Raw genomic sequence first — 22,288 nt, 5'->3', positions numbered from 1 at the left:
AACCGATTTGGTTCATTTTTAGGGAAAAAATGTACAAATTTTACATCTTTTTCTATTATATACCTACTGATGTGAATGCTGGTTGACAGCTTTCAAAGGATAAAAACCACATATAAGTGCAATTAGTTTTTGCTTATTTTGGTAGCTTATTTGTATTGTGTTTATCAAAGTATATAATTTTTCGTAAATTTTTATATTAAACGTGTGACAAAAACTAAAAACTAATTTATTTCCAAAAAATTAAAAGGTTGATTATTTGCCCAAAAAAAAAAAAATCCAGAGACAAAAAGCAAATAGCAAAGAACATTTAAGCAAAAGCCAAATGCATTACCTTTTCAAAACTAACATAAAGATCTCTATGCTTTTAGTTAAATGTTGTTTGCTTCATAATTACTCCATCAGATTATTAGAACCAGAGTTGAGGGTAACTTACCTTATATTTGAGTCGAGGAGATGTGCAAGAATTACCAACCCAATGTAAATCTTGATAGTAGGGATATGTTTTCACTACAATTAACCAAACAAGATGAGAAACACCCATCTATAAGCTTGGGGGTGCCAATTGTACCCATAAGTTATGAAATCCTAACCTCATAAACAAAATTCTACAAAAATTACCTAATACTGTAAGGGTTTGGTTTACCTCCAGTACTTTTTTTACTATAATCTCTTTTTATTTTAATGAGAAACTGCAACATCATCTACTAACTAAATAAAAAATGGAGATTAAAACTCACTACCACTTGTCATTGTATATTTAAAACAAAAAGACATGTTCAGTTTAAAAAGTATTGAAAGTAAGCCAAACTTATACTGTAATACCATAAACAATAAAATTTTCGTCTATAAAATTCAGCTATTACCTTAAAGAGATAAGGAGATCGAAATAAAATAGAAAAGTTCAACTTGACTACTTGAGCCAACATGAGAACTGGACAACGGATTTTTTTTCTTTCTTTTCTTTTCAGTTCAAAGGCGCACACAAGTAGTTTTAAGAAAGCATGCCACAAGCTGGAACAAATGTGCAAAATCCAGAGTTTGCGAACCTAGACTACCTCCCACGGTCAGATATAGATGCCACAAAATTATGCTCCATAGAGGAGCCATCATTATTATTTTTGATAGGTAGATAGTGAAGGAGGAAAAAGTAGAGTGTAAACCATAGATATGGACACCACAAAGAATGTCATTACCATTGAATTATCACTTGAAAACTAGGAACCTTCATTAATATTGAAGTCCTATAGAATGCTTTAGCTCCAAAAGCCACTATATTGATGATGGAATGATGTCGCGGAAGCCTGAAGAAAGCACACACAATGCTCTTTTTGATGGAATTGAAATTAAACTATTAGTTTCTAATAATAAACCTCGAATCCACAAGGAGTTCCTTGAATCCACGAGGTGATAAGTCTAGAATCCACCAGAAAGAAACAATAGACAAAGTCTGAATTTTTATTAATAATAATTTGAATTGCCTTTGGAGGCTACAATACATTTAAATAGTTTTGTTTGTTTTTTTTTTTTTTTTTTTTTTTTTTTTTTAAACTAGGGTGACTAGAAAACATAAGGCGGCTAGGAAAACCTAGGACTACAAGGAAAGCCCCTAGAAACCCCTAATTCGCTCTAATCATGAGATTAGGTGACAAAATACTAAATTTTACCAAAATTGACAATTGAATTAAATGAAAAATCATAAATTATAAACCTTAAGGGTAGTCTCAAAACAAACGAGACCTTATTCGTAAAAGTTACTAAATAAACAAATATTACTAAAAAAGGCAAAATCACTTGTGGCCTTCCAAGAAAGCTATTGTTGTCTGTTCGACATCACAGAACACCGTCCTAATCTAAATACTCCGTTAATATCAAAACTTCGCTCCTTCCTAAGAACCTGCTTTGCTATGTAATGGCCCGATTATACCTAATGTATTGAATAGGCCATCTAATAACCACCCGAATGAATTATCTTGCATAGGCAATCTAATAATGTTTGAATTTAATTGGGAAAACTAAATACTACACATATACCTTAAGTTTTACCTATTTGTGAATAGGCAAAACTTAGACACGATTTCTTAAATGCGATATATTAAGTTTCTTAATTAAATTCAAAGACATTGTTGCATTAACCAATAAAGCATAAAGAGTGTTGTCATTTTCAAGGACAGTCAAATTCAATGAAATTATATGTTTGAATGTAATTGAAGAACCTAATGTATTGCACCTAAAGAACTATACTTATTAAATAATTTACCATATTGTAGTCAATTACAATAATCTTATTAATGAGTGATGGAAATTCAAAATAAATGTATCTTACATGAATGTATCAATTACTCCAATCTTCTGGCTAATGAATTTGATTTTGTATTGTCTTCCCAGCTACAACCTGTGGTCAAAATTTACCTTGGATAGCTCTGACAGTTTGCTCTACTTTGAATTGTATGTTCAATTTCAACAAATGCTTGGATAGAACTTAGATGACATCTTAAAGGTTGTGACGTCTTTGATGATTTGCAAAGACTTATTTTGTGTTTCGGCATCTTTCATATCAGTGTTACAACCCCACACCCGAACCGCAAGCCTCCTACACTTGGGAGATGATTGTTGCAAATACATTTTGTAACAGTTGATAACGTCAATCTTGTGAATGCCACTCAGTTCCTCCGCTTCTTTCTTTGACAAGTCAAATATATACCTGAATATTAATTATATTATTTGTTAAAATGAGTATCAGTGCAGAAAAATGAGCAAAAGATTATCATATTTCAAAAATCATGATTAGCAGAAACCATCTTGGGCAAGGATCTTCCAAAAAATTTCAACTTTGCAGTTTGCAGTATTTAAACAATGCTTCCCAACACCCTCAAGTCTCAATAGAATCAAACACAATGGGACCAGAGACAGCGACAAGAAAAGAAAAGGAGGAAAATGGAAAGAAAAGAAAAAGGGTAAACACACAAACAGGAAACAAGTAACAAAAGCAACTGACAGCTCATGAAAACCTAATTATCATGACAAATTACAACTGGTGTCATTTTTCTCAATATTATACAACTTCATAACTTTATATGGGATGACAATTTTGACAATCTACTATTAAATTGCATTATCTCCTTAGACCTTCCATACTTGCAAAACATCAAGATGATCAAAGATCAACAACTATCTCATCTATACAATGATTAAATTTCAAGTTCCTAAGATCATAGAAGCAATGCTACTCAAAAGGATTTGACAAATCTACTAGTAAATTGCATCATTTCCTTATACCCTTCATGCTTGCAAAATATCAAGAAGATTAGAGATCAACAACTATCTATCTATAAAATGATCAAATTTCAAGTTCCTTAGATCATAAAAGCAATACTGCCGAGAAAGAAGATTTGTAATGTAGCTCCATATAAACCATAAATAGAAACACATGAAATATTAGTAAAACTAGATACTTTAGGCACAATTTGTACTTTAAAATTATATACAAAATATGAGTTTATTGATTGAATAGTAAATAACACCCAATTAACAAGAAATTTGTTGTGTGTGTCAATAAAAAAGAGTTACACTAGATCCTAACCCAGAAAAAAAAAAATAAATAAATAAATAAATAATCAATCATATCTAAAAGCTACTTTAAAATCAAACTAGCGTCACAAATGTGCCTAAGCCAGCTATGTATATTATTGCAAACTCCCCCCACCCCCTTCAAAAAACCAAAAATATATACTAATGTAAATGAAAGGCGTGGGTAGTTTCTCCTACACTTGTGTGCTGTGAGTTGCACCACAACATATTCATATGTAATAGCACTCTAGTTTGTTCAAGAGTAGCCATATAAGATCATAACCAAAAATTGGATTAGCCAACCATGAAAATAAGTAATACCTGTTCAGTCCAGCAACAAAATACCAGATTATATGGGAATCACAATCTGATAAGCAACAGTCAATCCAGAAAATAATTGCATTCGTTCAAGAAAAAAGTTATAAAAACTGGATGGTTGTGGTTATCCAATAACTTTCAAGGAAAGCTCCAAAGTTTCATGTGGAGCATCACATGGTGACAATTTCCATATAATTAACATTCAAATATACAATCAGAAACTATTACTAAGTACGACGTACACAGAGCACAGAACCGATATTAGTACCTTTTATCAACAATTTGATTCCAGAACCGATTGCTTTCATATGTGAGAGATGGATCTTTCTCCAGTAGCTTTGCCAGTAGGCCACTTTTGTAATTCTCAAAGGAATCTTCATCAAGACCATCCTACAATACAGATATATTTTCAGATACAATTCTACGTTTTTTGCCTTCCCTTTTATGGTAAGTTCTTCATGCAATTTGTTGATGATGTGGCATCAGTTATCATTTTGAGAGGCAGGGAGCTTTTAGTGACAACAATTTCTCTTTCTTAGCAATCCCAACTTCAACACCCCCCCCCCCCCAAACCACCCGAACAAAATAGAAAAAAAAAACACTCGTTTTCCACATTCTATAAAAGAGAGGTGTCTATTTAGCTTGCTAAAGTTAATTGGCGCTTTTAAATACATAAAATCTTACACACAGAATTTTAAGCATTTAGGAACTAATTTAGAAAAGGGACTGACTACAATAATCCAACTCTTCATAGAGTTAACACTAAGCAGGGATCCTTAAAAAAAATGATTAAAAATGAAAATCACAAGGCTCTCTGTTGAGAAATTTTAAAAAGAACCATGTCAATTACAGAAGCATGTCTGCATTCGTTCTGCAAAATTGAGAGTACATAAACTACAGTCTTTAAGAAGATGACAAAATTTCCAGTCAAAATCTGAGTGCCAGGAATATCATTCCAACAGCATAGATTTCCTATTTTTCTTTGAGGCCATTGTCATACATTAACCATTCAAAAGAAGGATGTTAACAATTTAGAATATAATGGTATTGTCAGAATAAGAAATTCTTGTGCCTAGAAGATCTATCACTAGAGTCCACTGATATCATTTCTACTGCGGACAGCCCCTCCCTCTGAACAGAAAATGTTAGGAACTTGGAAGCATACATTTAAGCACACAATAGATGGAAGCTATGCAGCACTTCAAAGGAATGAACTTGAACTACTTACCAGTAATTCTTCCAGGCCATTAATGAAGTTTTCAACTCTCCCTTGCAAATAGATTGGGCTGTACTCAGAAGATTGAACGATGAAACAATACCCAAAAACACGGTATGTTACTCGTGGACTACATTCAACAACATAACCAAGCTGCTCCTTTGTCCTATAGTCAGGTATAGTTGAAGAATTTTGAGAATATATTCACACACACCAACAACAACAACAAAAAAATCAGCCAATTTAAACCCCTGAAAAAGCAGGCCTTCGATGCAATGTTGTGAACCTTCTTTAATCCAATCAAAGAGATTATTCAGCAGAGGAGAGACATCAATGGACAGGCACAACCATAAAATTAATAATAATAATAACAACTTCACATAACCCCTCCCCCCCCCAAAAAAAAGGATAAAATGTGGCAGAATTTTTCCTACTGTCTGTTCATGTCGATTTTTGGTATGGAAAAATGCAGATAACAAAATACGTAAAGCTCCCCCCACCCCAAAAAAAAAAAATGTACTCCTACTTTCAGCCTGCAATTACCTCAGCTGATTGAAAAGAGGTTCTTCCACAATTTCATCAAAAAGGTCTAACAAAGCCTTCAATTTGATCGATTCCATCCCAATGTCCTGCTCGATTTGAAAATAAAGCTGCAATGCAAAATCAATCAAGAAGAGGTAACACACACACACCAAAAAAAAAAAAAAAAAGGAACAAAGTTGTCAGAGGAGACCAATAAAAGATATATGACTTGAAGGAAACATAGATGCAATACCAAAATATCAAGTTTCAGTTACCTCAACCACAGAGTTTTTCTCCAACTTATTCTTTACACTGACATCTCTAACAAGGTTGGCACCAGAGGGAAGATCAATTATATGTTCTTGATGCCTCATTTCAATTGGGAGCGGTGGCACAGAGAAGTTAGTTTTAAAGATGTGTGATATGCTGATTGCTTCTTCTTCTAATAGATTGCCATGGCAAAGGCCCTCAAAGTATAGCTGTAGAACATGCACACCAGAATAAGTGTCATTCTTATAGCAAAACTAGAGTAATAGAGAAACCATAATTAATATACTTGGTCAACTTATTGCCATTGTACTCAAAACTTATTCAACTAGCAGGAGGGCAATATTGAGTATCAAGAACTCGGGGAAAAAACCCTACAGCATTATACCAACACAAAAATCTAACATTGCATATATTTTGTGGACCTGGGAACGAAGCTCAGGGATAAACGCCTCCAAATCAGCAAGGTACAAGTCGTTTAGAAAGCATAGCTTCTCATCTACATCATAGAAACTCTTGCACAGCACTTGCAATCTCAAGTATGATGAATGACTTAGAGGCTTCATGTTGGTGTTTCTTAAAGTTCTCTTCATATCTTCTTTGATAACCTATTAAAGTCCGTGTCAGTTGATAACAAACGAGCCAGAAACCAGCAAAAAATCTCAACTAAATGCAAAATCACACCAAACCCAGACATTACAGCCGAAAAAATATGCAAAGCTACTTTTATATCTACCTCAAAACGATCATCAGTTGGCAAAAAAGATTTGGCTACTGCCAAAACTTTAGATAAGAGAACTGGAAGCTTATCATTGAATCCATAGACCTTTAGTTCCAGCTTATCACTGAAGAGAGATACAGAAGTTTCTAACTTGGCAACACTGGCCTGCAGATATGAAAATGAAGATTCTCGTCATGTACAGAGCTAGAATGTCATACATTTGAAAGACAAACGTGATGAGAAATAAAGATGTTAATTGGATAAGGAAAAAAAATACCTCTATTGATGACAAGTAACCTAGGCTTTCAAAAAAAGGTACTATATAATAGCTATTAGAAATAAAACACAGAATAACAGGTGCTACTAGGACCATTAAGTGCTATAACATTTTTTTCCAAAAAAAAAAAAAAAACATTGAACCTATAAAAACAAAAAAAATACTGCAAAGAGAAACATACTCTAGAAAACAAATCTAGAATATTTCAATCAAGAAAAGACATCTTTGGATAATTCCCAACTGCTTTTCAAAGTCCATGCAGTGAGCCACTAGAGTAATCAGCTCTACAATAGCCACAAGTTTCACAACAGATAGATCAAAGCCTGATGAAATGCGTACAGTTTTTCCATGGAACAAATCTAACACAGACAAATCAGTCATCGGTAAGCACAAGAGAATCATTAATTTTTAAAGATAAATGAATAACCTGATATATAATCTCATTCATCTCATCTTTTAGAAGGTGAATAAACAATTCTGTCAAGAGACAACTCTTCACATTATCGTATCCCCCCTTCAAATTTATGCGGAAGTATGTATTTGCACGAGGAAGTTTGAAAGTTCTATCAAGCTTGTACCAGAACTTCATTAGTGGTTCATCGAGTATGCATCTTGGAGTCAATTCATTTACAGGACCATTACATGTACTATAAGCACGAACTGAAAAATCACATGGAATGAACTCATTCTTTGAGGGCAGATGCAGTAAAAAATCAATTTCTGGAGGATCCCTCCACAACTCCATCAAAGATGGAGAAATATCTTCCTCAGCATAGCGTGACCCAAACCAAGGCTCATTTTGGGAATCTGGAACAGTAAAAAGAATAGGAGAGAATGTTATTAGCTCATCTTTCCCATTAAAGTACAACTTCCTGCACCAGCTATTTGAATGCAAATGAATAATTTACTTCTAACTAAAGTCCACTATTAACTATGCAACTAAACATATAAATGGCAGAAAAGATAGAGTAAGTGTGAAACATTCTCATTCATAAAAAATGAAAGAACCATCAAAAGCACTTACATGAGACTCTTATCACCCTTTTCACGATTATATATCTCACAAAAGCAAAATCAAAGTTCAAAATATGGTAAGATACAATTATATTGAGAAGTAGACCTAAAGAATGTACCTTGAGACATAAAGGACTTTGATATCACATCTATCCTCATGTTTTCTGGTGTGAAGAAACCAAGAAGATATTTGACCATTTCCTCATCCCATATCTTGTGCACATAGTCCCCATAAATAACATGCTCTGCTGGATATATATGTAAATTCTCTGCATTTAATGGGACAATAAAATTCAGAAAGTGGGAACAAGTGCACCAACAAAAAGCAGTGACAATGATATAAGAAACTAGCCAGATATTCAAAGATCCAATACTCCATAAAGAACCATATGCCAGTAACAATAACAGAAGAAAAACCTGCAAGCTCTGCAGCATAATCATCCTGTGGTTGCTCCTCAGCAAATCTAAATTCCATGTTCCCAATACCCTGGAGTTCCCTAAATATCCATTCTTGTGGTGCAACTTGACGTAACAACTTAAGGTACTGATATACAAAGCCAATGATATCGAAAATCTGCAAAATAAGCACAAACCTATAGTAAAAGAAAAGTAACAACGCTGAAGCAAATTTGGTTCACATAATATCTTTAGCACCGAAATGATACTTTCAATAACCTTGTAATTAAGTAAGTTTTTATGATTCACTACATTCATTAACTGCCACTAGGAAAGCAAAGCCAAAACTGAATTTGATTTCCAACCAAGAAACATTCAGATAAGGAGTAATAAATGTTATCTTCTTCAAAAACTGAAAAGGATCTGACGAAGATAAAAAACACTACCTTTTCCAGGCCAGAGTCTGTGAGGTGCATGGACATGCCAAAGATATAAGCTATAGATGAACGGTGCATTCCTTCATCCCCAACACCCGCAGATAGAGATGTTACCCATCCTCTGGACTTTAGAATGGAATGCAAGCTACCTCTGCCCTCTGAAAAGGTCACAATATATGCTCAGAATTAAAAATGAAGCCAAGAAACATGTGGCTATAATTTTTCTCTTCAATAATTTCATCAATTCATTGTGCTATGCAAGTGAGTATAGCAACTTTAGTGCTTTTTTTAAGCAGCAACAAAGTTCTATTAAAACTTTGGGATAAGTTAACAGATGCCCTAAGGCAATTGATTTAGGAACTATTTTTAGAAACTTTTTATGGGAAAAGAAAAAAGTAACTAACTTTTTTGATAACTTTTATAATTCCCATGAAAGTGAAGTATTATAACTTTCCTAAAATAGTTTATTAACAAATACCATAAGGGCACCCATTAACAAGACCCTAAAACTTTTCTAATCAATAAATCAACTTTCCTTATGTAGAGTAACCAATCATACCATCTTGTTGGTCCTCTATTCCACTATGGAATGTCCCAAAATATAGTCCTCTTTGAAAAATCAATGGACATAATGTTAATTATATTCTCAACTTACACTTTATTTCAAAAGTCAATACTTCTTTTATTTGAGTTTGAATTATATGTTTTTTTTTTTTTGATAAGTTATTTGAGTTTAAATTATATGTATAAAATTAAAAATTAAAAAAAAAAAGGGAAAATTTTAATTTTTTTATTTAAAACACAATGTATTAGATGATATTCCCTTAAAAAGTTGGATGTTCTAAGTAGAGGGAGTAGTAACCAATACTACATCACAATACGTATCCAGAAGCTTAATGTATAAATCAAAGCACATTTAGGACAAACCACTTTCACTAACGGAAGGATATTATCAAATGAATGAAAAAGGAGCTCCTTTATAATCTTCATAACAATTGCGCCATTATAAGAGAAGCACTACAAAGTGTCATCAATCATCAAACTACGCATCAAGCACAGTAAGCATTCCCATCTTTCACATTACTCATATTTTTACACGCACAAAAAGGGTCATACTCAATGCACAAAACTCTCACTTTTGCAGGGTTTAAGAGATGCAATTGGTATGCAGCCTTATCCAAATTTTTTGAAAAGGCATATTTACACACACACATACAAGTATTGCTAAATGTATGTATTTATATGTGGGTGTGTGCACAAGTGTGCGTCTGTGCATGTTCATACATGTAAGAGTGTATCCTTTTTCTTTTTTTTTAACAGCAACCAATCTAAGATAAGCCACATTATATCTTACCATGCCCGAGGAGATGCGCTAAATAATCTTCCGGTTTTTTTAAATAGTCTTGATGAAGACATGGCAGTGTCCATGTTAAGTCAAGGATATGTACATCTTTGACAGCCTGTAACCTATAGAGTTTACCAGATTTCCAGATAGGACCTTCTGCCTTAAACGCCAGCTTTATTTGGGGGCCTTTTTTGACATTACCAAACAATTCCTTGACCCAACTCTCAAGTACATCCAAAGACTCTGCAGCAACAATGTCATACTACCAATATCAGCAAAAAATAGAGATCGGTTTAAATAAATTTCTGATAGATTCCCACTATGTGTTGCATTTGTATATTCAACATGCATCATTAAAATTAACATTAGGTAATATTTCTTCAAAATGAAACAATTATCATCTGCACACACTAAAATAAGGAATTCATAAGTTCATTACAGCTAAGAAAATGCCAAGATGTGCCTAAAAAAATATTTTGATTGCTAAGTTACACACACCCAATAGGATTTTGAACTCCCAACCTTGCCCTCCACTCAAAATTGTGAGATGAGGACATATCATATGACCCAGGGCTTATTGGCCAAGATGTGCCTTGATTTTCAAACATTAGAATTGCAGATGAAGTCCCAATCTATGCCCCAAAAGCATGTTTCAAAATGAATAAATATTGGATGTTAGGAACAAAAATCAGGTCTTTGATTACTGACAAAAAAATGTGGAAGTGGATGTGAACAATTACACTAGTTGATTGTAGGTAAATTTTGCTTTAATAAGTGGAGGTTTTAGTAACACCACCGCCAACCTCACAACTCCAACTGTTCACCCCATGACCAGCACTATCTCCACCAATGCATCCATCCCTACCAATACAAACAAGTTGCAAATTAGGAATGCCACATCAAAGCCTACTGATATTGGAATCACTCAATCACTGGTACCACCAAGAGGTACATTGACCACTGCCATCAGTAATCCATCTCCACCATAACATTATTGCCTCAACACCACCATCACCACCAGACCACCTAAATCTGCCACTTCCACGGTATCCAATATAATCATTTGAAAACAGGAAAATCCTTCTTCCGAAATACAATTGCGTTGAATTCATATTCGTTATACATATTTAAGTTCAAGCAAACCCTAAATGGTTCAGTATAAAACATCATATCTCAAGAATCAGAAAAGAAAACTTCACCTCCACCAATGACAACAAGCTTCATTATTCCACCATGGTAGTAATCTCTGTACAGTTTCAATATTTGTTCCCGTAAATTGATCCCTTTTTCCATAGCATCAACCAAGCTCTTCTTATTGCCTGCATGTAAAGCACAGAATTTTTTTTTTTTTTTTTAATTGTTATTTCATTAAAATGACACAATTTCAACCAAAAAAATAGGTAGAACACAATGGATCCAAGCTTACCCCAAAAGAATCTTTTAAGAGGATGACCAGGTGCAGCTGTGTGACATTGAAGTTGTTGAAGACGGCAGGCATCATTTTGTTGAACCTGATTGAATTCTATATTTCATTTTATATAGCGTTACGGTACACACCATCAGCAATAATAAATATACCTTAGCTACATAATTGTAAGCAAGCAAAAATCAAACTCTTTTTGAAAAGGAAAAATCGAAAATCGTCATACTCAGATAAGAGTGGCACATACCTGAATCTACAGCAAGTACCTCTCTTTCCATGGCCTCACTCTTCACTAGAGGTGAAACAAAGAACTGAGAAAATCTGATGAAATAAGGAGACTAACATAATTATTAACCACATTTGCAAATGAAGTATATTAGAAAATATATTAACAAACAACTTCATAAATATCTCGGAAAATACAAATAGAATTTCAGGCAGCTTGGGACTATACATCATGCTACAGTCAAATTATATTGAAACAGCAACACTATTTTTGCCATAAATACAGAATCACTTATATTATATTACACATTATTGAGAATTTTGTAGTGACTGTTTATACACTTTAAAAATCAGTGAGATATTATGATGATCAAGATGTGAGGTATTATCAAACATAAATTCATTGATCTAATGAACTGGAAAATGTTTTCTAGTATTTGGTATGCACAAAAAATTATAAATATTTCTTGTTTAAATCAAAACATGTATAACGCTATATTGTGTAAACCAACTAATGTAATCAAGAAAAATTGAAAAACAATGTATGAATTTGGTTTTCTAACTAAAATTTTGAAAAAAAGGCTTGTCATTCTAACACTGCAATAATTTGTAAAATTAAGGGCCTGTTTGGTAGCCCATTTTGAGCAACGCTGTTTTGTGTTTAAACACCCAAACAGGTGGGCCCCATGCTGAAATCTTTGTTTGGTACGTGAGTCTGAACTATTGTTGTTTGAGCAAGTGTTTCACATGAGATGAGTTGTATCCAAGCTTGTTTGAGTGTGTGTTTCACTGTGCTTTGGGCCAACACATATAATCATACCATCTCTTCTCTCCCACATGTTCAGTCTTGATGTGAAATAAAGAGAAACAGTACCGGTGGCAGCTTTTTTTTAAAAAAAAAACACACTTATCAAACACATAACTTCATATTTCTATACACCAAAATATCTATTTAAAACACATTACCAAACACATTTTTCTCTTTATGAATACTATAAATACATATTTTTAACAACATTTTTTAAACCACATTTCCACATCATTTTAAACAACGTTACTCAAACTCCTCTACCAAACAGGCCCTAAAGTTCTTGATAAACTAGATACTATCAAAGTTATTTGTCCAATATTATTTTGTAGACTCCCTATTAGTTATTCAAATTTACCGGCCGCAGGTGTTATTGATGATCTTCATCTTTAAACAATCCATTTACAATTTGTATTTGACATACAATTTTAGTATTTTACACCTACACCCACACAGTTCTTGGCTATGAGATAAGTTTGTTAATTATAGGTAATCAATCATTTGGTTTTTTGTTTTTGGATTGAAATCTATCATTGGTTTTACTTAATGATCAATTGTAGGTATCATGAAGGCTATAAGTCTACGACTCCAGCCACTTTATTTTCTTTTTTCATTTAGAATTTTTAAATCTCTCTCTCTCTCTCTCTCTCTCTCTCTCTCTAGGCTTTTTTTGTTTAGCCCGGCATAAGAATATAGAGTTGTTTTTTGAAAAAATTTAGCAAAAAACCACCTCTAAAAAATATTTTTTTAATATGGTTTTTTGTGGACCAAAGACAGTTTTCCTTTGACCCATTTTTCTTGATACTAAAAAATTATAGAAAAATGCGAAAACTATTTTCACAAAAAATTTCCGTCAAAAAAAAATAAAGCGAACAGGTAGCAATCATCAAGACAAAACAAGATCTATTGCCAAAGTAAAAGCAACCAGGAAACCACAACCACAACCTCACTTAATGAACGAAAAAAAAAATGACTACATTTATCAATAAATAAATCAGAACCTACCTTCTCAAGGCACCCTTGAGAAACTCCCGCTTCACTTCAAAATGGTAGCAGGTATGCTCAGATTCTGTGTATGCATTAGAAGAGCCTCCATGCTTGGACAAGTAACTATCATACTAGCAAAAAAAAAAGTCAAACTGGTTGGCCAAAATACCATTACACACACACACAATCAATCTCTGTTTTAACTTGAAAATAAGCACTACTGCTAAAACATACATGAGACTTTTGACCAAGTATAAAAGTAATTAATGTTGAGGATAATCTAGAAACAACAAATGCAGTGAGATTAACATGAAAAATCTCAAATAAAAGTATTAAAATAGAGTTTTTATGTCCCTCCAGGGGCATCATACCCATCATGTGTAGGTCGTAAATCAGAAAATGTAAATTTCAAATCATTTTACAGTTACCATACCTTGTGGCACCCAAAATTTGTTCCATATACACACTATTAAAAGCACAAAGGATAGATACATACATACATACATAAAGAGAATTCTCAAATGAGTATAGAAAGGAAAGTCACCCTGTGATTCCCTTTTTCTTTCAAAATAAGTATTTTAAATATAATTTTGACAAACAGACCTCATTTTCATCAGGAAATTCAGTACTCCCCATGAAAAGCATGTGTTCTGCAAAAAATGAGAATATGTAAGCAATGTATGAGGATCCAGTTTAGAATTGCTGATAGAAAATTGAAATAGAAGAAATGTTTAGAGGTTCTCTACTACAAGAAAAATAATAAATTAGAAAGTTACAAAAAAGAAAGAATGATAACAAAAAAGACAATGTCTTCTCATGAAGAAAAGTGAAGCAGAAAGGGGGAAACTGGAAAGACTAACATGGACTTCTTTTGTTAGTTATCACACATGTCCACCTGGACAGCATAATGGCATTGTGACAACATTTGCAGCACACAATTCTTCCATTTTAACATGTATCATAAAAAAGTTGACCTAATGCTGCATAAATACTTTAACAGTGTGTTTGGCAAGAGGATTTAGAACCAGAATTTGTGGGAGAACTGGAACGGGAACTTGGGGGACAGATTTTAATAATTCCTTCGTTTGTCTTGATGATTGAAGAAATTGCAAATTAACAGGGGTAAATAATGAGATTTGCAGGTCACAAATTCTGGCTTTAAATCCTATCAAAATAGGCGTAATTTGATAAATTCACAAAACGAGGCATTTTCTTTTGAGCATGCCAAGTTGAGATTGCATATACAAAAGTGCGACCAACCAAAATTTTTCCATTCTCCCCAAATTTCCCTCCCTACATTTCATCTCACATCCTCCACTCTCAATCTAATATCACCTCCTCCTCCAAACAAAGTGCTCAAAATTATTTATTTTTTCCTGCGATTTCTCTCTAGTATCAAGCTCATATGCCTCATTTTGCATAACTCAAAGTAAGTCACTTTTTGCCTTTTTCTCATATTTTTGTTGCTGAATTTCTCTCCTATAAGTTTAGGCCATGGTTGAATAGGTTTTTGAACATTCCTTCTTTGTAAGTTTTGAAACTTCTGCTCATTCAATGTGATTGTGATGATGCTTGTACATGAGCCATAAATTTAGTAATCTTTTCACTTTGATGATGTCATTTGAATGGCTGTCTACTAGGTGTTCGCAAAAAGATTGAATAAGTCTTGGTTGTGGACTTGTGAATTTGGTGGCTCAGGGCTCATTTGGTTTGGCCATGACTCAGTTTTCATAACTCAATATTCATAACTCATAACTCAAACTCAAAACCCATAACTCATAACCCAAACCTCACTTTATCTCAAAAACTCCAAAATTATTGTTTGGTCACATACTCACATAACTCACTTTTTGCCACCATATCTCATATTTCAGAAACTGAAAACGCCAAAATTCTGTTTTCAGTTTCCATCATCCATTACTCAAATTTTTGAGTTTTGAGTGAGGGAAACATAGCCCAAAAACCAAGCCAAACAAGATTTTTTCGGTGGGACCCACGCATTTTGGAAACTCAGTGATGAAAACTGAGTGATATCACTCAAAATCATGGTGATCCAAACAAGCCCTCAGTCACTCATAGTATCTATCAGCCCGCTAACTCCCCACTTATCATAATGAGGTCCAATAGTAAGTATACATTATATAATGTGTCTCATAATCTTCTCAAAAAACAAAAAAAAAAAAAAATGTCTCATAATTTTACACTTGAGTTCAATTAAGGTGCTAACTGCTAAGTAATATAGCTGTATACAAATTTTGATTATGTCCAAACTTCAATTTTTATTTTTTATTTTTTATTTTTATTTTTTTTGATAATTCAAATAGCTGGGGAGGGGGGGATGTGAACCTGGACATCACTGTTGGAAACACTAGGAAGTGTCAATTGTGCTACAAGGCATTTGGCATGTCCAAACTTTAAAATTTACAATTTCCATCATTTTAAATTTTCTACAAAGATTACAGCCAAACAAGGAAATTTATAAATTATGGGATTTTAAATGATGGGGATGAAAATCTCATCATTTGTAATATTCTTTATATTTAACAATTTCTTCACCCCAAACACTGTGTTAAGTTTTAATTTAAGTCTAAATAAGCATCTAATGTTCATAAGCTTCTAGTCACTCACTGTCTGAAGTATGAATCAGTAAGTATTGGATTCAAGCCCCACTTACCTTCCAATCCATTTAAATAAAATTAATCTAACTTCATATCCGGGAAAAATCAAAACTATATGGTAAATCTAAAACAGGATATTTCCCTATTGATGATGTCAGCTTTCAATATTAAAAGATGCAATCAGGCTAACAAAATCATTCACAGGGATCTTGAAGCTAATTGAAAATCCTTGTCTTTCTGTTCCAAAATGGAGGGGGAAAAAAGGCACGTGTCTTCATGTAAGATAAATGGTATATAATCAAACCTAGAAAATGTGCAAGCCCCTGTGCCTCAAAAGGATCAGAGAAGCTGCCCATTCCTACACACATAGCTGCTGCTGCCTGCAACAAAAAACATACAATTCCTATTAACAAATCAAATCCAAAGCTGGTAATTTGAGTTGACTAATAAAAGAAACAGGTCAGAAAATGCAAAGATTTAATAGCAATATCATAAGCACCCCACAAACCCCCATCAGATTAAAACAACATATAAAAGACACCAGGGATGCCAATGAATATGACATTCAGACAAGTTTATTGAAATTGTTTCTTAACAATCAAATTTGACTAAAAATGTAAAATCTATTTGATTTACAACAAATGCAAATGAAATTAAACAGCTCAGTGATCTTAAATTTATTATTGGCAACTAGATTTTCTACTCCTTTGATTTTCAGTAAGATCAACAATGCAAGTGTTGCAGACTTGAAGTTTCTTCTTTTATCCTTTCCTATCATTCATTATCAGCGTTCTGTAACTGGGTTTTGATCAATAAGTCCCAATGTCAACTGGGTATTGCCAGATTCGGCTATAAAATACAAACACTAACCTTTTTAGTCTGAGAAGAAGCACCTTTCTTTCCTTTCCCTTTAACTTCACGGCCCTCCGCTTCTTCTTCTTCTTCCTCTTCATCATCATCATCATCTTCTTCTTCTTCCTCATCGTCTTCCTCATCATCTTCCTCATCCTCCTCGTCCTCCTCCTCTTCTTCCTCATCCAAATCCTCATCTACTTCATGGCCATTCTCAAGGGATTTAGGAGGCCCATCTGGGTAAATCTCAGGGTCGTGAACCAGCAAGGCTTGGAGCCCATTCTCGAGCTCAATGAGCCTGTATAGCCGACTATCGTTTGGAGACTTAATCACGATATCGTCTGAGGAAAAAGTGCAGGCACTGGAAGCCATGGCTTTTTGCTTCGTTTGGTGAAAGAGGGAGACTGTGAAACGTAGAGAGTCTGCTAAAGTATATATTCTCTCTCCCTCGTATTATTTGGAGTCGAAAGAAAACTTTTGTTATAGCAAAAGCGAAGCGTGCTGCTTGTGCGAGGGTTTTGAGTAATAATATACAAAGGTCGAAGGTAGCTTACAGAGCCTAAAGTGCTTGTTATCCACTCCACTATGAGATACGCACCTGGTGGGGAAAATACGCAGGTCTTGATGCTGATATCATATGCTATAATTTACAAAAGGCTTTTATTCTACTTATATGACATTTCTACATTAAATAATACTTAGGCTCGTGGCACGCAGCGGGTGTAATAAGACTTTTTCTTTTTTCCTTTTTTAGTATTATAATTTTTTAATTATCACAATTTGAGGTTAAAGTGTATATTCAACCATACTATGCATCTGAGAACTATTGATACTAGGAGTGTCATTAGGCTAGGTCCAAAAAATGAACATATGATTTCAATGTTTTTTTCGATGTTCATTTTTTGTGGCTAATCTAATGATATTCCGACTGTATCAGTAATTTTTAAATGCGTAATATGATTAAAAAAAATACACTTAAACTTCAAATTGTGATGAATTAAAAATTATAACATTAAACCCCCAAAAAAAAAAAGCTTCATGCACGTGCAAAGAGCATGTGATGAGGCTAGTATCATTTACCATGGTAATAATAACAAGTAAAACAAAATAAAATTTCTAGTTAGTTTAAAAGGTCAATTAATACAATTAACCCAACAAAAAAAAAGGAAAAGAAATGGATAACCCGAACAAGGATAGACATGATGTTGGGTATATACATGTTAGTGAGATCTCATGTGAAATATTAATAAAAGAGTTAGTGGTTAATATAACATAGTTGTGCTAAAACCTATAAGTTTAGGCTAAGATTTAGTGATGTCTTTGGAGCCTCTTGAGATATTAGTCAAGATCTCAATTAGAGTCTTCCTAATATGTTAGTCTCCCTAACACACATCATTAACCAACATGCTTGCAAATTGATTTGATTTACACAAGGTCGGCTCAACCAATTTTGGAGCCTTAGGCGAAAATTTAAAGTGGGCCTTTTTATTTTTATTTTTTATATTTAAATATTAATTAAATAATACCTATTTAATTAAGACTATTTGCATTATTGTTGTGGGGCCCAAATGATTTACGGGCCAGGCCCATCTACCTGGGGAAAATCCGAAGGCCCAAGCCGAGGAGGGCTATGGCCCAAGCTCGACAAAATAGCCTGTGGATATCACCGAGGACGGCTCAGTCCTCGGCAGACCCAAAGTCCCCCCCCTGAAGGAAGGGTAAAAACGGTATAGGACCGAAATCAGGGCGAAAGATCTAAAATATCCAGGGAAAGCTGCTCTCACTGCCATTCAATGCTCTGAACCTGACAGATCCGCAGTCTTAGGCTTTTACAACCACCCCCAACGACTTTGAATATGGGCTGATGGGACAAGTATCAATTTTGGAAAGGTTGACCCCATACGTGGGCGAAGGACAGTGGACGCAGGCGAGTATAAAAGGAAAAATAAGTAACCTAAAGAAGGGGTTGGGAAAAATGGCCAAAAACCAGAGCCTCCCAGCCCACCTCCAGGAGAAAGACTCCAGGGGTGTAGGAAAACTTAAACTGGTACGAACACCGCGAAAAACCCACCGCCTATCGATCAAGGCCTAGCCTTCCAAACCCACGCTCTACAAATGATGTTGTTAGGGACCTTTTCACGTGCGAACCCGACACTGTTACGGTCCGCCACGAATCGCGTCCTTACAATTGGCGCCGTCTGTGGGGAGGCTTGTGTGTTGGTATAGGAAGTGGGTCGATAGAGTTTCTTCGTTATATCTAACCGTTGGTTATAGAGTTCTAGTACAAAGTTCTGTTACGGACTACGTTTCTTGATTAGGGGCTTGGTTGAGGAGCTAACTCCCTTAAAGCCAAGGTCCCCCGTAAAGAGCAAACTAGGCACTTGGTAACGTTAACCGTATGGATAAACTCTAGGGGCTTGGCTGCGGAGCTAACTCCCCTAAAGCCAAGATCCCACACAAAGAGAAAACTAGGTTTTGGACAGAACCAAGGCATTGCATGGTCTACGGACTCAAGCCTCTGGGGAAACCAACTACCTGGATGTGGAAAACTAGGTTTTGGACAGAACCGAGGCATTGCATAGTCCTCGGACTCAAGCCTCTGGGGAAACCAACTACCTGGATGTGGAAAACTAGGTTTTGGACAGAACCGAGGCATTGCATAGTCCTCGGACTCAAGCCTCTGGGGAAACCAACTACCTGGATGTGGAAAACTAGGATTTGGACAGAACCGAGGCATTGCATAGTCCTCGGACTCAAGCCTCTGGGGAAACCAACTACCTGGATGTGGAAAACTAGGTTCTGGACAGAACCAAGGCATTGCATAGTCCTCGGACTCAAGCCTCTGGGGAAACCAACTACCTGGATGTGGAAAACTAGGTTCTGAACAGAACCAAGGCATTGCATAGTCCTCGGACTCAAGCCTCTGGGGAAACCAACTACCTGGATGTGGAAAACTAGGTTTTGGACAGAACTAAGGCATTGCATGGTCTACGGACTCAAGCTTCTGGGGAAACCAACTACCTGGATGGGGAACCAACTATTTAAAAAAAAAAAAACTATGGCACATAAACCTCAAAATTCATCCGAAGAGAGCTCCGCGTTAACAGATGGGTTAATACCTTGATTGCGCGGATTCCTCGATTCACCCTCTGATCCCCCAATATCAAAGGGGTTGATGCGATACGGTGTAACATATTATCCAGAAGCACAACCAAAGCCCCTCGCTACTCGGCTACCCTCTCGGACGAATTACTTAGAGTTTGTCGTATTCGGACATCGCTCTTGTATGCATCGCGTAGCACTCAGCCGTTATCCCGGTTAGTTCCAAGAGTTTAATTTATTTGATGACTAACCTTGTTATGTTTGATAATATTTGTAAGTCTAAACTAGTAGGAATCTGTGTTAAGGCCTTTCTCTGCCTAGAATATCATTAAGGGCAAACTCATATTTAATATTCATGCATAAAGTAGTGGTTACGGAGAAGAAAGATATGTATAGAGAAATAAACACATATTTTATTAAGACAAAGGAACAGTACAGTGTACAATGGAAAGCTGAAACAAAGCCTACATCGAAGCTAACTACGTAAGTAACGAAGAATACAAGAGAGTAAAGATAAAGCCGAGGAGGCAGTTCAGAGGAGAGGTTGGCTACTGCCTCGAGACCTTATTCCCCCTCCATGCTTTTGCACGCCCATAACTCAAGCAGCAAAAGAACCCAACTTGGGGTCTGCACCGGTACAGAAAAGGTGCAGGAAACCTGACCTCAGGCTAACACCATCTACAGAAAAGGTGTAGGGAGCCGGAAGTTGGGAAGCCCCAGCAAAAATTTGCCTGCTACAAGGCAGACGGCGCTGATGGCGGAAATTCCTTTTTCTGACATACCAAAAATCTGGCATGACCAGAACCTGCTTCGGATTTTGACTAAAAGAAGGAGGAATACCATCTTCCTCCTGTCAAGGCGGAGGACTGGCTTGAATCTGTGCCATCCTTGTCCATACCATATCACCTTGAGGATTCGGTGTCTCTGAAGCACGCGGAGACCTTTCATCCCTATCCAAGCCTCAAACATCTTGCTTTGGGGCAGTGGCACTAGAAAGAGAGATCGCGGATATGGAAGAAATATAGTTCTGAAGGGAACGGGAGAGTTCATGTGCAAGTAAAGTGATCCCCTATCCCATTTATACCCAGAAGTAAACCGATGGCATTTAATTCGCGCAGCGTCCCAAGGAACGCTACAGACAAAATGTCTCTGGCTCGATTTCCAACGTCGTCTGCAACCCTGAGGATAAAGGAGTCTTGAGAGGGTGCACCTCGAACACTGGGACGCCAAAAGGTACCGCGTGATCAAAAGTTATGGAAACACCTCTTAATTTGTGGGCCCAGTAAATTCGCGGCCTAGGCCCGTTCAGCATATGGGCCCAGGGACAGAACCAAGGTCTTGTATGGTCCTCGGACCCAAGCCTATGGGGAAACCAAGTACAAAAAATTATAAAAATTACAAGTTTTGGACAGAACTAAGGCCTTGTATGGTCCTCGGACCCAAGCCTATGGGAAAACCAAATACAAAAAATTATAAAAATTACAAGTTTTGGACAGAACCAAGGCCTTGTATGGTCCTCGGACCCAAGCCAATGGGGAAACCAAATACTTGGATAAGAAAAGGTTTGAATCCCGTAAGATGGGTTACTTGGTAAAAATGTCAGGTCACTTCATCCACGGCTTAAACACCATAAAAGGTTAAGGCCAATAAAGGTGTAAGGAAGGGGGTGGAAAGCCCCAGCACTTAGTCATATAAAAAGGCCGCTCATTTGGTGGGTGCTATATCTTCAAATGGTTATTCCTTACATGACATCAAGCCTTCGTTTCTCTCCTCGGCTAGCATGGGGTAAGTATTACTCTTCACTGATCGGCCCTATTATGTCAAGCATTTCTATTAAAGTTATGGCGACGTCTTTTTATTATCAAATCTTTTGGTCTTAGCCGTCATTGATTTAGATGCTATATTAATATGCCGAGCAGCGTTTGTAGATCCAAAAGAAAAAAAAGCATAGAGACAAAACATGCGAAATAAAATAACAACGATTTTTATTAATACGAAAAATTATTACAATGTACAAAGAAGGGCTCGAACGAGCCTATACAAAATGCGAACTGCCTAAGCGATAGTTACATCCGTAGTACAGATAACTAAACTCCCAGGCGTCTTCTAAACTCGTTTTCAAAGTCTCTCCAATATTTGCCTCGATACTGCTCATATAATGATAAGAACCTTCTTTAGGAAGAAGTGGCGGAG

The 22,288-nt window shown here is 35.6% G+C and overlaps 1 protein-coding gene across 1 annotated transcript; it reads right to left on the bottom strand.

Moving 5' to 3' along the window:
• Positions 1–2,155: 2,155 nt before the first annotated feature.
• LOC115984675 (nardilysin-like) lies at positions 2,156–17,619 on the bottom strand. Its single transcript, XM_031107699.1, has 19 exons — positions 17,012–17,619; positions 16,446–16,521; positions 14,127–14,173; positions 13,542–13,654; positions 11,751–11,824; positions 11,507–11,602; positions 11,280–11,399; positions 10,090–10,323; positions 8,745–8,893; positions 8,320–8,476; positions 8,022–8,171; positions 7,316–7,695; positions 6,627–6,776; positions 6,316–6,498; positions 5,899–6,102; positions 5,645–5,751; positions 5,114–5,267; positions 4,154–4,275; positions 2,156–2,701 (listed from the first exon to the last, which is right to left on the bottom strand). The coding sequence occupies exons 1-19, from the start codon at positions 17,363–17,365 to the stop codon at positions 2,458–2,460; spliced, it is 3,114 nt and encodes a 1,037-aa protein (XP_030963559.1). The 5' UTR covers positions 17,366–17,619; the 3' UTR covers positions 2,156–2,457.
• Positions 17,620–22,288: the final 4,669 nt, after the last annotated feature.

Source organism: Quercus lobata, chromosome 1, assembly GCF_001633185.2.
Source record: "Quercus lobata isolate SW786 chromosome 1, ValleyOak3.0 Primary Assembly, whole genome shotgun sequence".
NCBI classification, from domain to species: domain Eukaryota; kingdom Viridiplantae; phylum Streptophyta; class Magnoliopsida; order Fagales; family Fagaceae; genus Quercus; species Quercus lobata.
The sequence above is the reverse complement of the archived record's forward strand: the minus strand, read 5'-3'. Positions and strand labels throughout refer to the sequence as shown.